Raw genomic sequence first — 13,838 nt, forward strand, 5'->3', positions numbered from 1 at the left:
CATGTATGGAAACGAGTGGGGACAGCACATAAATCAACCTCTCCTACATATGAGCTGTGTGAACTATGAAAACAAAGTTGTCCAAAGAGCAGCTGCCTGTACTTAGCTGCTAAAGCAGTGCAATGTGTACTCTTAAAACATGCCTACTCTCATAACGCTCTTTAGACCTGGAGAGCTCACAACTTCAAATCTATCTTTTTAGTTTGCTTCCAGAACAATCAATCACTCCTCAAACACTCCAGAATAAAGTAAGCTAGCCAAAAAATTTGAAGTCATAGTCAGGCAAGACCTTTCCCAAAGCAGTTTAGGTCAAATAATTCCTTTTTATATATCATTTCATACATAAATATAGCAAAAACCTTCAGACACTTGGGATAATCTCCAAGAGCAGCCAAGCATGTTTTTCAGCTCTGCATCTCCTAGAAACAGAATGCCCTGTAACAAGCAACTGATTAGGGCTGAACTCACAGGTCTTGTACTATTATACCCACTCCAATTCTTTGTATGATAGAATTAGGTGAAGTCTTGCTGGCAAAGGAAAAAAATGTAAAAAGGAAGAAAAAAAAAAAATGGTGGGTTGGTGCTGATTTCAGAAAAGCAGGTTAGGTGTCCAGCTTTGCACTCCCTTCCTACTCCAGAGGAAAGCAAGCTGTGGGTTGGTTGGCATTGCCTGCTTAAGGGAAGTACTTGCCTTGCATCCAGTGTGAAACCAGGCTGCATCCAGAAAGCAACCACTGCAGCCTGCAGACTCCTAAAGCACAGCCACAGAAGTTAGAACTCAGCTTCCTTTGTTAAATACATTTAGCCAGAGACACCCCTGAGCTCGCTGTATCTGTCAGAAATTGCCTTCAATCACAAAACTCTCATTTCTTTAAATCACATGAGCTGGTAGCTGAAGGAACACAGACTGCAATAACTGCTGCTGGCTACAAGAGTTTAAAAGAAACTTAAGAATTTAACAGTGAATTAATTCAGAGCAACTGTGAAGAATACAGGGCCTAGACTGACAAGGGAAGTCATGTCTATTAACCTGCACACCTGGCAGTAGCAGACTTCTTTGCCTCTGAAGCTGTCAGTAAGACTGAAGACCCCTGGCTATTTAAACCTGCAGACAGGCCTGAGAAAATGTTAGTCAGTACTTAATGGCATACACTGTTTATACTATACATTGGGAAGATAAATGGAGATCATTTGCTATTGTTAAGCTCTGGTTTACATTTATAGGAGCTGGGGTATTTTGATTACTAGATGGTTTCCCCAGCATCACTAATGTCAAATTGTTTCTTTGCTTAAAGGAAGCACTGTCTGCATGGGAAGTTTAAAGAAAATCCCACGTTGCTCTATAAAATGTTCTGGATCACATACATTACTTGTGTGCTTTCATTAGTCCAAATGTTGTTCAAGGATACCTATTAAGTGTTAAGTAGTTAATGATCCATGTAAAATAATAAGAGTTACTCCAAACAGGATTTGAACTGAAGACCTTCAAATACAACACAGATGGCCTAATTTGTCATGCTGCTTCATACAAAGACTTCCTTCCTTTCCTGCAGTCAGCTTTTGCCTGCTCTCCTCAGTGTCCTCATTCAGCAGACGAGAGCTGCAGTCCCAGGCCCTTCTTCATCCTGAGCAGCAGGCAATGACAAAGCCTGTTCTCACTGACAGGTTACCACGGCCCAAGGCAGAGCATCGTGGTGCCTCAGACTGCAGTGTAGCAGGGATCCAAACTATGCTTAGCTGACTACTTCCAGATATTAAAAAGATGATACATGTCTAAAAGCAGCGTGCCAAGATTTTTATTACCATAATACAATATTTACTTTGTCTGCCTGTACCCCCTTCCCTCTTGTACATCAATTAGATGGGAACATGCCTGCAGTTTGGAGTCATTTTCCAATTAGAGTAACTAATACACCATGTGTAAGAACGGGCATTTGCAGAGTCTGTAAGTCTTGCTGTAACAGTTTGCTGATGTGAGGAAGACAATACAGTGATGACAGCAGACAAAGACAGAAAGGTTGGCTGGTGTATTTCCAGAATTTCTAGCCAAATTCTTTTGTATCAAGGTCAGCTCACCTTGTGAAGCCAGAGGTAACACAGACCCCTCCAGAAATCCATCCTCTCCCTTCCTGCAACATCTGTCCTCTTGCACATTCCCATAAGCAGCTGGGACAAACTAGCTGTCACTGCTTAGGGATATACTGTGCTATCAAATGTGGAATTTGGCCAAAAGAGAGATGCAAATAATTCCTGGAGGAAAGATGGACTTAGTCATCTTGAGAAAGTTCTGAAGACTTTCCACCCCTCTTTCCACCCCCCCAGTACCTGAGCCTTTAAGTATTTCTACATTAATGAAGAGAACCAAATGTCACTGACATAGGTTATTTTATTTATTGAGTTGCATTAGAGCGTGCCATGCACTGTGGTGCATTGCACTTTACACTTCAGTGAACAAATAAGGTTCAGTCATCAAGTCTTCTTGAAATGAAGGGAATCTGCAAGACAAAAAAAAGCCCATTAAGTTATGATGGACAAACTTCATGCTCCAAGTAAAAGTATTAGAATGTACGAATGCAGAGCAGCAGAGAGAAAAGTTTATGTGGTAGTTTAGTCTAGAGGAATTCCCCGTTATTTCCTGAGCTTGAAGTTTCACACACCCTTCATGTGGCAAACAGAAGTGAAACATGGAACAAATCAAGAGCTGGAACACCACTGCACAGCACATCAGATCCACTATACATGCTGCACTGGTAACTGAATCAGCCTTGCTAAGGCTGCAGGAGAAAGGAATGCAGCTTTCAGAGAGGAGCCAGAGAGGAAACAAGTGGTGCAGGCAGCCTACCAAGGAAGGAAGAAAACCAAATTCAAATTGCTTCTCCCCATTATACTGAACACAATCCAAGACCAGCTGTGCTCCATGACAAGAGTCTTGAAAGTGGTTAGCACCAAGCTCTGAGCTTCCCCCTTTATTCCATGGCTGAGCACACAGCAGATGCCAGATACTCCTCACATCTATCCCTCCTCCTGCCCACCCGACCCCTGCCTCAGTTCTGGGCTCAGTTCTGGCTCCACAGAGAGCATCCAGTGAGGTTCAGCCACTGCCACATACAGCACACACTGCAGGAAACTGGGAGATGTGGAGTGTGCATGATCCCTGTAACCTTTAGGTAACTACACCAACTAAAGGCTGAAAATTCAAAATAGCTAAGATTTAAACTTCTGAGGCAAACAAAAATGTCCTCCATCTGTTCTGGGTACTTGTCCTTCTTCTACAGCCTTTACAGAACATTTGAAACACTGGCATTGTTTTCCCCTTCCTCTACTTTTGTATTCAAGTGCAGGCACAAAAAACCCCAACCTCTTTCTACTATGAAAGAGTGAAGAAATGTCTGTTCTTACATAAACAGGCTAAGGAATAAGAAGCATCAGTAATTCAAACAAAATCACAAAAGAGGATTTCTTTCCCTTTTTTTTTTTTTTTGAGCCAGTACAATTAAGAAATGGAAAAATTGTTTAGGAAACATTTAACTTTAACAGGTGCACACAATGTGCAATTCTTTTTAAGCTGCCAATGGGAACACAGGCTGAGAGTGAAGCTCTAGTTGTAGAGAAATAAATCCTACTCATTATTTGAATTAAATATTCAACATGCATCCTTGCTGATAGTGTTTGTTTCAAATGATTTTACCACCAGATGGCCCTTCAGAATACAGTGATGAAGGCCACCTGACTAAAGGATGTAATTCCAGTATCTAAAGAAGTTTAAAAGTGACTATAAAATAGCCAAAGGACTGAATCAGAGGCAGAATTACCAATATTTAAACCAGGTAAATTTATAATTTCATTATTTATGTTTGTTGCAGTCCTAGCTAAAGAACAGGAGTATCCCACTCACGAAACAAAAAACCCCAAAACACTACCAAAAGCTGGGACTGATACAAGGACTTTTAACCTTTTTTCTAATTTTTTAGAAGAGATGGAGCTCTGAGCTTTTTTATGAAATTGTGCTAAGCAGAAACCAGATAGCTGCAGATTGTCACAGAACAGAATTCAGTATTCATAGTGTTAAGTACAAATCTTTTGTTCAATCTTGCCTGTTCATGCAAACAAGCTGAGAAAATCCAGCTGGCCAGGATAATTAAAGCCACAGATTATCACGTAATGATCACAATATGAAAACATTCCAAAAGAATGAAAAACTATCATTCTAGATTAGTCTGAAGTCATTTTAGGAGAAGCAGAGAACTCAATGTAAAAAATTTGCAACCAAGAAAGGGGGAGGAACTCTATTGAGTTGTCACATCAGCTTGTGCAGCTTAGTGAGTGCAGTTATTAATAACTGCAACACAGCTGAAATCAAGACTTTTTTCCTGGTGTTACTAGCAAGGGAGAACAAAGCTGGGTAGTCTTCCTAGAAAAGGCAGTGTCAAGTGCTTAAAAAAGAGTATTGTGAACAAAGTTCTATTCAAGCTTCATACAATATGGCAAAAATGTGATTATTAGAACACAGAGCTGTATGCCACTGTGATTTTTATACATATATAAATATAGATGTATATAGATATATTTCCCCCCTCACCAAGTTCAAAATAGCAAATGATATGCAGAAGCTGTCTCTGTTTCTTACATTAAGATGTATGCTATGAGAGAGAATCAGCCTCTCCATTTTCTCACTCACTGTACCACCACAAGTATGTAAGCAGAAGATACAGACAGCCCCAAGTTAAGCAGTTCAAGATGTGACAGCATGAACATAACTGTGGAATCAGGCAAGTCTTGGAGTTCAGCATTAGAGCTTTGTCTCCTCTCCTGGTTATGTGAGGAGGGCAAAGGCCTGGCATCATCACTCTGTCTCCTGTACCCACAAGTTAAACAAATTACACAAAAGGTATTCAGAGCTTCTAACCTGCCTTTATTCCCCAGACCCCAGTTCTCCTGTTTCTTCCATTTTTATTACCCAGGTCTCTTGAGTGCAATTTGTACCCTGTTTCTTTGCAAAACCCTTTCAATCTGAAAAGAGGAAAGAAAAAAAAAAAAAAAGGAAGCACAACATCTCCCTGAAATGATCTCACTCCTGTTGCAATGCAGAGCAGCTCAGCAGCTGCAGGTGCAGCTCACCATCACTTGGCTGGAGCACTCTCAAGCACACCAGCTGCCTTCATGGCCTCAAAGTCCTTCATGGGATCATAGTTTCTATAGAAGTCAGCATAAGCTCGTTTCCTGGGTTCAGCAACTCCAAACTGGAAAGTAACACACAGAAAATTAAAGTTTGCAAAGCTTTATGAACAAATCTTTCTTCTGTTAGTTCCATAATGTCCATCAGTGGATATTCATCTAAAAGCCTTTAGCTCCAATTATTAAACATTCCTTTGTTCCTGTTAAAACCCAGTCAGGCTGCCTGATCACTGGGCAGAACAAATGTCTGCAGTGAAACCTCACAAGGTCACACAGCACACTGCCAAGATCCAAAGCCACTCCATCTGTGGGGACACCAGTGTCCAACACCCTCCCTGCTAGTGGGTTTACACATAAAACATGTCACCATGGCAAGCTCTGTGCCTGTGGGCAGCTGCAGAACTACAAATGAAATAAAATGGCATCCTACACTGAGGGCCACATGTGAGCTGCCCTGCAGCTCAGCTGCATCTGGTACCAGACTGCCACGCCACTCCTACCAAGTCACCAACACAAAAGGACACAATTCCCATTTCTGGGACACCCATTCACCTGAGGCACAGGGATGTACTCAACAAGCTCCCAAATACTTGAAAAAAATTCCGAGGTGGGTTTGTTGAAGAGCACCTGACATGGAGCAAAGTAAAAGGCTGCTGAGGTCCCACACTGCCTGCTCTGACCTGGCCTGGCACCTGGCACAGACTGCTACAAATTACAGTCCAAGTCTGACCACAAACAAGCTTGTCTACCTCCCAACAGATGTGCTAAGTACCTCTGTGAGCTTATTGTTTCTGACAGGCATTTGTGGCTCTGAGAAGTGGTGAAGAACCTGAAATTAACTTCATTTCTTGTCACTTTTGTCAACAACTTCCTGAGCACTACATATGCACGAGCTGAAGGGGAAAACCAGGATCCAGCTCTTCCACAACAATTCACCCAGTGTTGTTTGCATGTTCATCTATGAGATCCAAGAATTATTTCATAAGAGCACTCAAGAACAAGCTCTTATCTTCATCAGAAATCAAACCTGTCAGGGTGTTTCTGCAGAAACACAATGCTCCATTTCCACACAACACCTCGGGAGTGAGGACAGAAAGACCACACTGGGTTTTCCCACACTGATATCTTCAGTGTGAAGGATGAGTTTTCCAAATTGCTCTAGAGCAAGTTTCCTGAACAGACCAAGGCACAAACTACCTGCAGTTCATGTGCATCAGCTGTGAATGGTCAGCAGCATTTTGGGACATGGAGACTCAAGGTGGAATTGTCAGGAATTGCCTGACCTTGAGCACACAGCATGAATCAGATTATTCACATCACTTCTTCAAATGAAGATTAGGAAGATTTATTTGTGCTTTGGAAAGATGCTTACAAAAATACATTACTAAACCTTTCTGATGAACAGCTCAGCCCAATCTCAACAGAAAAATATTATTAATTCTTTAAATATTTCAATACAACCGAGTGACTAGAGAGCCCACCTTGTACAAAGTTGCACATCCCATGGACACCAGAAATGCCCCCAGGAGGTGGAACTTCATCCTCCTGGCCAGCAGGCCCCTCATCTGGGGCTTGGGCAACAGTGCAGCCGACATGCTGACTGGATTTCCTGAAAGAAAAAACAAACAGGAGAATTGTGGGACAAGCTCTACTTAAAACAGAAAGATCATTCTTTTTGTATTGTGCAAGAACCGTCTTCACGGTATAAGCAACAGTGGTCCTGCGTGCTTGACCTTCCAATGAGAATATTTAAGGGACAAAAGTCAAGGACAACCTATTTATGACAGGATTCTGGTTTACGTTCCTACACTCCTCACACCCATATCTGGGGAATCCAGGCTGTCCTTCCCTGTTCTCACTAATCCCAGGGTCTCCCCGCAGGGTCTCCCCTCCCAGCCCTGCTGTCCTGCTCTTTACATCAGAAGACATTCCGAGCAGCCCCGGGACCGGCCGGGACCGGCCCCGCGGTGCTGCCGGCCCCAGGGCGCCCCGGCCCCGCTGCAGCCCCGCCGGGGGGAGCGGCGGGAGCCGAGCGGGAGCGGCCTCACCTCAGAGCCCGCCAAGGTCCGCCCGCGCCGCCGCCGCGCTCCGCTGCGCCACCCTACCGCGCATGCGCGGGGCAGCGCCTACGGCGGGCGGCGCGGGCCAAACCGCGTGTGCGAACAGAGCGCGGGATCGGTGGTGTCGGGAAGGGGCTCCGGGAGCGCCGAGTGCAGCGGGGAGCGAACAGCTCCGAGCCGCACACACCCCGGCACTGCGTGCCAAGGGCAGGCTTGGCTGAAACACACCCAGGGGCGACGACACCGCCACCTGCCTAGGCAGCACACTGCAATGTCTGTTCAATCATCTTTGCTGTGAAGAAATTCCTCCTGATGTCCAAGCCCAGCCACCCCTGGCACAGCCTGGGGCGATGTCGCTTTGTGCTGTCCCTTGTACCCTGGGAGAAGAGCCCGGCCCCGCCTGGCCTCAGCCTCCTTTGCTCCGGGCTGAACAGCCCCAGCCCCAGCAGGACTTGTGCTCCAGAGCCTTCCCAGCTCCGCCGGCCTTCGCTGGGCCCGCTCCAGCTCCTGGATGTCCTTCCTGAGCTGAGGGGCCCGGAGCTGAGCCCAGTACAGGAGAGGTGGCACCACCGGAGCGGAGTACGGGGGGACGATCACTGCCCCGGTCCTGCTGGCTCTCCCCGCGGCCCTGCCCCGTGCCCGTGCCCGGCCGAGGCCGCCGTGAGGGGCCGGACGGTCCCGGAGCGCCCGCGGCCTCCGCCCAGCAGGGGGCGCTGTGCTCCAGAGCCTTCCCAGCTCCGCCGGCCTTCGCTGGGCCCGCTCCAGCTCCTGGATGTCCTTCCTGAGCTGAGGGGCCCGCGGCTGTTCAGGGGTTCACTCCCAGTGCAGAGCACAGCCCTGCCCTGCTCCTGCTGGCCGCGCCATTCCTGGTGCAGCCCGGGATGCCACTTGGCTTCTTGGCCACCGGGCACACGCTGGCTCGTGTCCTGGTTCCTTCTTCTGTCTGAGGTTCCTTCCAACCCAAACCATTTTGTGATTCTGTTGAGAGCCGTGGGAGAAAACCAAGTCACGCACTTGAAGGGTGGCATTGCTGGGCTGAGGCACTCAGGCCTTTATACAGAGAGTTTGCCAGGAATTATTGGCCAAGCCTAGAAAGAAATGAAGCCATCTGTAATCCTTTCTAGATGTCCCTTAGACAGCTTTTGTACCTTTCTTGGAAATGAGGAACATGTGCTTTGCCCATGATTTCCACTTAATCACCACCTGCACATGGAATTGTCATTTGTGTTCCTGGGGAGTCTCTGTGGGATTTACACCAAATGCTATAAATTCTTGCCTTGAAAAAACAAGTCCCTCCTGTGCAGTGAGGCATTCATTCATGTCTTTTTCTCCCTTGCCAAAGCCAGTAGATCCTGACATCAAATGAGAGAGATGGACCCTTAAAACTGAAGAGGAGTTGCTTTTTCTAGGATGGGATTAAGAAGAAATAAGTGTCAGTAGAAAATTTCAGAGGGAAATCATACAGCTGTGGCTACAAGCTGGAAGAATGTTCTTTGCAATAGCAGTTTGAATAGATGCAATTTGGACATCATTCTCTCAAACTGAAGAAAAGTTTGTTACAATAGTTGAGACTAAAATGAAGAATGTCTGTCTAAGAGTTTTTCCCATGTGGATTAACACAAAAACCCCAAATGTTAATGATGTCATGCAGAAAGAATGGCAAGATGTATCACCAAGGGCAAATCGTGCAGATTTGGTGGGCTCCTATAACAGGGTCACAGCACTGGTGGGTGAGGGACGAGCGACTGACATTATCTGCTTGGTCTTGTGCAAAGCATTTGACACGGTCCTGCATGACATCCAGAACTAGAGAGGTGTGGATTGGGTGGATGAACCACCTGGTGAATGAGGAACAAAGGAACTGGCTGGATGATTGCACTCAGAGCTGTGGTCATGAGCTCAATGTTCCAGTGCAGACCAGTGACAAGTGCTGCTCCTCGGGGGCCAGTCTTGGGACCAGCATTGCTTAATGTCTTTGTTGGTGGCATGGACAGTGGGATCAAGTGCACCCTCAGCACTGTCCACTCCAAGCTGTGTGGTGTGGTCAGCACGCTGGAGGGAAGGAATGCCATCCAGAGGGATCTGGACAGGCTTGAGAGGTGAGGCTGTGCAAACCTCATGAAGCTCAGCAAGGCCAAGTGCCAGATCCTGCACCTGGGCTGGGGCAATCCCAAACATGAATACAGGCTGGGCAGGAAATAAGAAGGGACACTTGCAGATGTTGATGGATAAGAAGCTCCCCATGAAGCAGCAATGTGTGCTCACAGCCCAAAAACCAACCACATCCTGGGCTGCATCAAAAGCAGAATGGCCAGCAGGTTGAGGGAGATGATTTTGCCCTCCTACTCTGCTCTGGTGAGATCCCACCTGGAGTGCTGTGTCCAGCTCTGGAGCCCCAGCACAAGACATGGACCTGCTGGAGTGAGCCCAGAGGAGGCCCATGATTAGATGATTAGAGGGCTGGAACACCTCCTTGTCTCCTTTGGAGAGAAGAATTCGAGATCTTAGAGCAACCTTACAGTGCCTAAAGGGCCCACAAAGATGATTAGAGGGCTGGAACACCTCCTTGTCTCCTTTGGAGAGAAGAATTCGAGAAGATCTTAGAGCAACCTTACAGTGCCTAAAAGGAGCTTACAAGAAATCTGGAGAGAGACTTTTTACATTTGACATATGGTGACAGGATGGGGTAATAGCTTTAAACTGAAAGATGGCAGGTTTACATTAGTTATAAGAAAGTAATTCCTTACTGAACTTGCCCTCATGAAAAAAACAATGCAAAAGTAGTTGGAATAAAGGCATGGCAGGTTTCAGGGCTACTGTCATCACAGATAAGATATGAGTAATTTTCCTGTAAACATCAGTCTTGTGGAGACAGATTATTTTGGTGGATGGAACTAGGTCTGTAAATAAAAAAATCTTGATTGCTGTTTTCAATAGCTTCCTCCATGGCTGGCCAGGTCATTAAATTCTTTTCTGTGTGGCCAGTTTCTCCATGTGCCTGAGATACTGCTGGCTAGGCATCTTTGTGTTATAGTTGAGATGCTAAATGAAGTGCTAATTGTTATCATCCTTTGATGTCATTACTGTGGAATATACAGCCAACTCCTTATTGTTCTGTGTAAAGGGCAGTTGAGGACTGTGCAAATAAGAGATAAAAAAAGGATGGAGAATACATTAGAGCAAGAGCTGTGGAAGGAGAGCAGAGACAAACAGCTCCGTTAGGTCAATGCACAGAGTGGCTTCCTGTCACACTGGTTTCTGAATGGATTACAGAGCTAAGTGTGGTTTGGACCTGAGTGGAACCTGTGCACCCAAATGCAGGAAAGTAAATAAACCTGAAAACAGGAAGGCATATACAGAGCCACAGAGACCAGTCCACCCCCTCCCCGGGCATCCTGACACCTACTCCAGTTGTCTTTGGGACACAAATATTAGGATTGTTCACTCAAAAGGTGTCACACCTACAAAGTAGAATCTCCAGTCCTTTTTTTTTTTTTCTTGTCCTCTCCAAAATATTGTAGAGCCAGCAGCAGTTTACACTTCTCCATTGTGCCCTTGAAAGGGATCATCTTTTGAAGAGTAAAGGAAGGCATTAATGCTAAATAATTTCTTGCTTGTGCTGCACCAGAATTGAAAGTAAAATTTACTTCTGACTTCAGTGAGAGAAAATTTAGTCAGTGAATCCTTGTCTTTTCCACAAAGAGTACCAGCTGTGATAGTCAGGACTGTGCTTTCTGTGGTGTGGACAGATGCCAACTAGGAACAGGACTGTGACAATCAAGTGATTTTGCATATGCCACGAAAAGTCTTTAGATAATCATAATTTGGATCAAATTAAAACCAAGAATCTACTGGAAAAAGATCACATGGGACATCAGCAATCCCCTGAGCCAGATGCAGTCCCAAATAGTTTAATGAAAAATCTACCTATCACAAAAGAAACAGAAGGTAAACAATGCTATGTGCCACATATGAAAATGCATATATTTGGGCTCATCTGTATCTGTGCCAGAAATTAACTGATCAAATACTCTCTTACCACAGCTGTGTCTACATCAACCAGTGGTGCTGTGGAACAAAGATATGGTGTCACAACAAGTTTTTTAAACAGAATTGGAAGGGCAGCTGTACGAAAAAATGAGGGTGAATCAATGATTCCTAAATGGAAAAGGTCAAAATTAGTAGGGGGAAGAAAAATATCTTTGTACTTCCAAAAGAGCAGTATAAACAAAGCAGAAAATTTCAAATCACAATAAATGGAGCAGACAGGGATTTCACAAGCCTTTGTTGATTTTATGCAAGTTTCTGAAATAGAAGAATCTCAAAAAAAGTGATTTCTTAAGTTTTATTCCACTTGTAAAGAGACTGATTTTGGTATATTGAAGACACATGAAATAGTGAAAGAATTATGCAAATGATCTTGTGTTTGGTACCATTTTGAGGTATCCTCTTAAAAAAAGAGCTATTTCCCAAGTTCCCAGCTTGCAGTCAAGACTTGGCTAACGTGTGTATTCAGACCCAGAAGCAGAAAACACACCAGGTTTCAGAGCTGTGACATTAACATTCATGTGACACTTTGTTTTCTGGATTTTGGGTCTGCATTAATTGTTCCCCCTCTGAAATCCTCCAGGTTTGGGGGGTCTACCTGAAACAAATATACTGTTTCAGCAACAGGAAACCCTTGGTTAGATAAATTGGGCTTTTAAACAAATACAGTTCTGTATGTGTCATTCTTACCTAGAAGTTTAACTTAGGCAAGTGTAACTTTGTTATTCATTGCCATTATGTTCTACATTATCTTCTGATTTCTCAGGAAAAAACAAAACCACACCCACAAGAAACACCTCCTTCCAGTCCCTGTTCCTTGCTCAAAGCCCTTTAAACGATGCCAAGATTCTTCTCTCTTTTGTGGTTTTAAATGTTATGTAGCTTGTCTGCAATGGAAATAAAGTCATCAAAGAAACATTTTTATACTGTTCCTTAACTCCTCTGTATTGGAGCAGAGGTGCCTTACTCTGAGAAAGTTTTCTCATTCCTCATCCTTGTTTTTCCAGGAATACATTGAACCATCTTTACAGACAAGTACTCCAATCTAAAATTTAACCAGTCAACACACAAAATCGTTGCATGTAATTCAGTCTCTACAGGCCCACCTCAGTGACAGCCCACCCAACGTGGGCCACAAGCATTCCTAGTCTGCATCCAGCTCCAGAAAGTGTCCACGGTAAGAACACCACAGGAGCAGAGTTACTCCCTTGAAAAATGAAAGCAGGGACCACGACATGAGGACAAAAGGCCAAGTTTTCACACTCCTGTTCAAAGCACACTTTGGTTCATGACATGGTTTAATTTCACACAAGGCAAAATTCTCTAGCTGCAAACATCATCTACCATACAGGAACTATGACATGGCAGACAACGCTTGCACGACGTGCCCAGCAGTCCTGGTGAGTCCCTACATGCACCTGGTACATTTGCCAGTGCTCCCCTCCGTGATTATGGATGTGTTGCTCTAAATCTGAGCAGAAGATTCACATGGGTACCTTCAGTAATCCAAAGCCATTGAAACAAGGAGTGTTCTTCATACATTAACAGACTTTAGGCCAGAGCTTTTGCTAGCTTCTGTTTTCCCCAGATGTGACCAGTGAACATCAGACCTCCAGGAGAGCAGGAGGTGGCCAACTGCTGCTGTTGACCCAGCTATAATTTTGCTCAAGGAACTAATTCTCACAGAAAATGACAGACCAACTTCCCTGTGGGTGTAAAACAGGGGCTGTGAAGTGGGAAAGCCTCCTTCAAATAGATCAGACTCACTCTCCACAAGGCATTACATTTGCATCTTCCTTGGTTAGGGTCAAGGTACCTGCTTGGGCAGCTCTTGGCTCAGCCTGCTCCTCTTGGAGGGGTGAGCTGCACAGAGAGGAGAAGGGGCCTTGCTCAGGTAGGTCCAGCACCCTGCAAGGGTGATGTCTGAAAATTTGCAACAGTAGGATTTAACCCAGGGATATCTTTGCTGTTTATTCAATTTACCTAGTACAATACAGAGCTCATTCTGATAGAAAAAAGATTGGCCCAGGTTATATATAAAGATCGCTTTGCAATTGGTTCCTGTGGCAGTTCTTAGACTTTTTACTCATAGATTTCTGAACATCTCATTTTAGTCTGTTTTAATTCACACTGTGGTGATGACATGGTAAGTGTTACGAGATGTTGGCAACTTTTCATTTCTGTGCCTGAAATTAGAGTCTAGAAGGAGTGAAGGGTGTCTCAGATTTGTTGTGACTTGTATCATCATAGTGCAGTCACATCAATCAAATCATGTCCATTTATGAAAAGAGAGTTCATGAACACAATTAAAAACCAAAAGTAAAATAAAAAGAGAATACATCACCCCAGAGATGATGTATTTCTTGATCTCTTTATGATCTGGTGAATTAATTGTGAGCCTGAAAACTTATTCATTGTTTCCAATTACATTACCTGGTCTAGTAAATATTCTTCCTAAAGAAATGCCATTGCTTCAATTTATTTTGCTATTGGAAGAATCTACCAATTTAGGATTGCTATGTTTTGCAAAGGCTTCATCATTTCTACTTGATAGTA

At 44.4% G+C, this 13,838-nt stretch overlaps 1 protein-coding gene across 1 annotated transcript; it reads right to left on the reverse strand.

Moving 5' to 3' along the window:
• Positions 1-2,368: 2,368 nt before the first annotated feature.
• On the reverse strand, positions 2,369-7,376 carry LOC120500838 (cytochrome c oxidase subunit 6C-2). The gene is made up of 4 exons (XM_039706283.1): positions 7,224-7,376; positions 6,657-6,784; positions 5,119-5,240; positions 2,369-2,495 (listed from the first exon to the last, which is right to left on the reverse strand). Exons 2-3 carry the CDS (start codon positions 6,768-6,770, stop codon positions 5,121-5,123), a joined length of 234 nt encoding a protein of 77 aa, XP_039562217.1. The 5' UTR covers positions 6,771-6,784; positions 7,224-7,376; the 3' UTR covers positions 2,369-2,495; positions 5,119-5,120.
• Positions 7,377-13,838: the final 6,462 nt, after the last annotated feature.

This window comes from Passer montanus, unplaced genomic scaffold (genome assembly GCF_014805655.1).
Source record: "Passer montanus isolate IOZ18808 unplaced genomic scaffold, ASM1480565v1 scaffold19, whole genome shotgun sequence".
Lineage (NCBI taxonomy): Eukaryota > Metazoa > Chordata > Aves > Passeriformes > Passeridae > Passer > Passer montanus.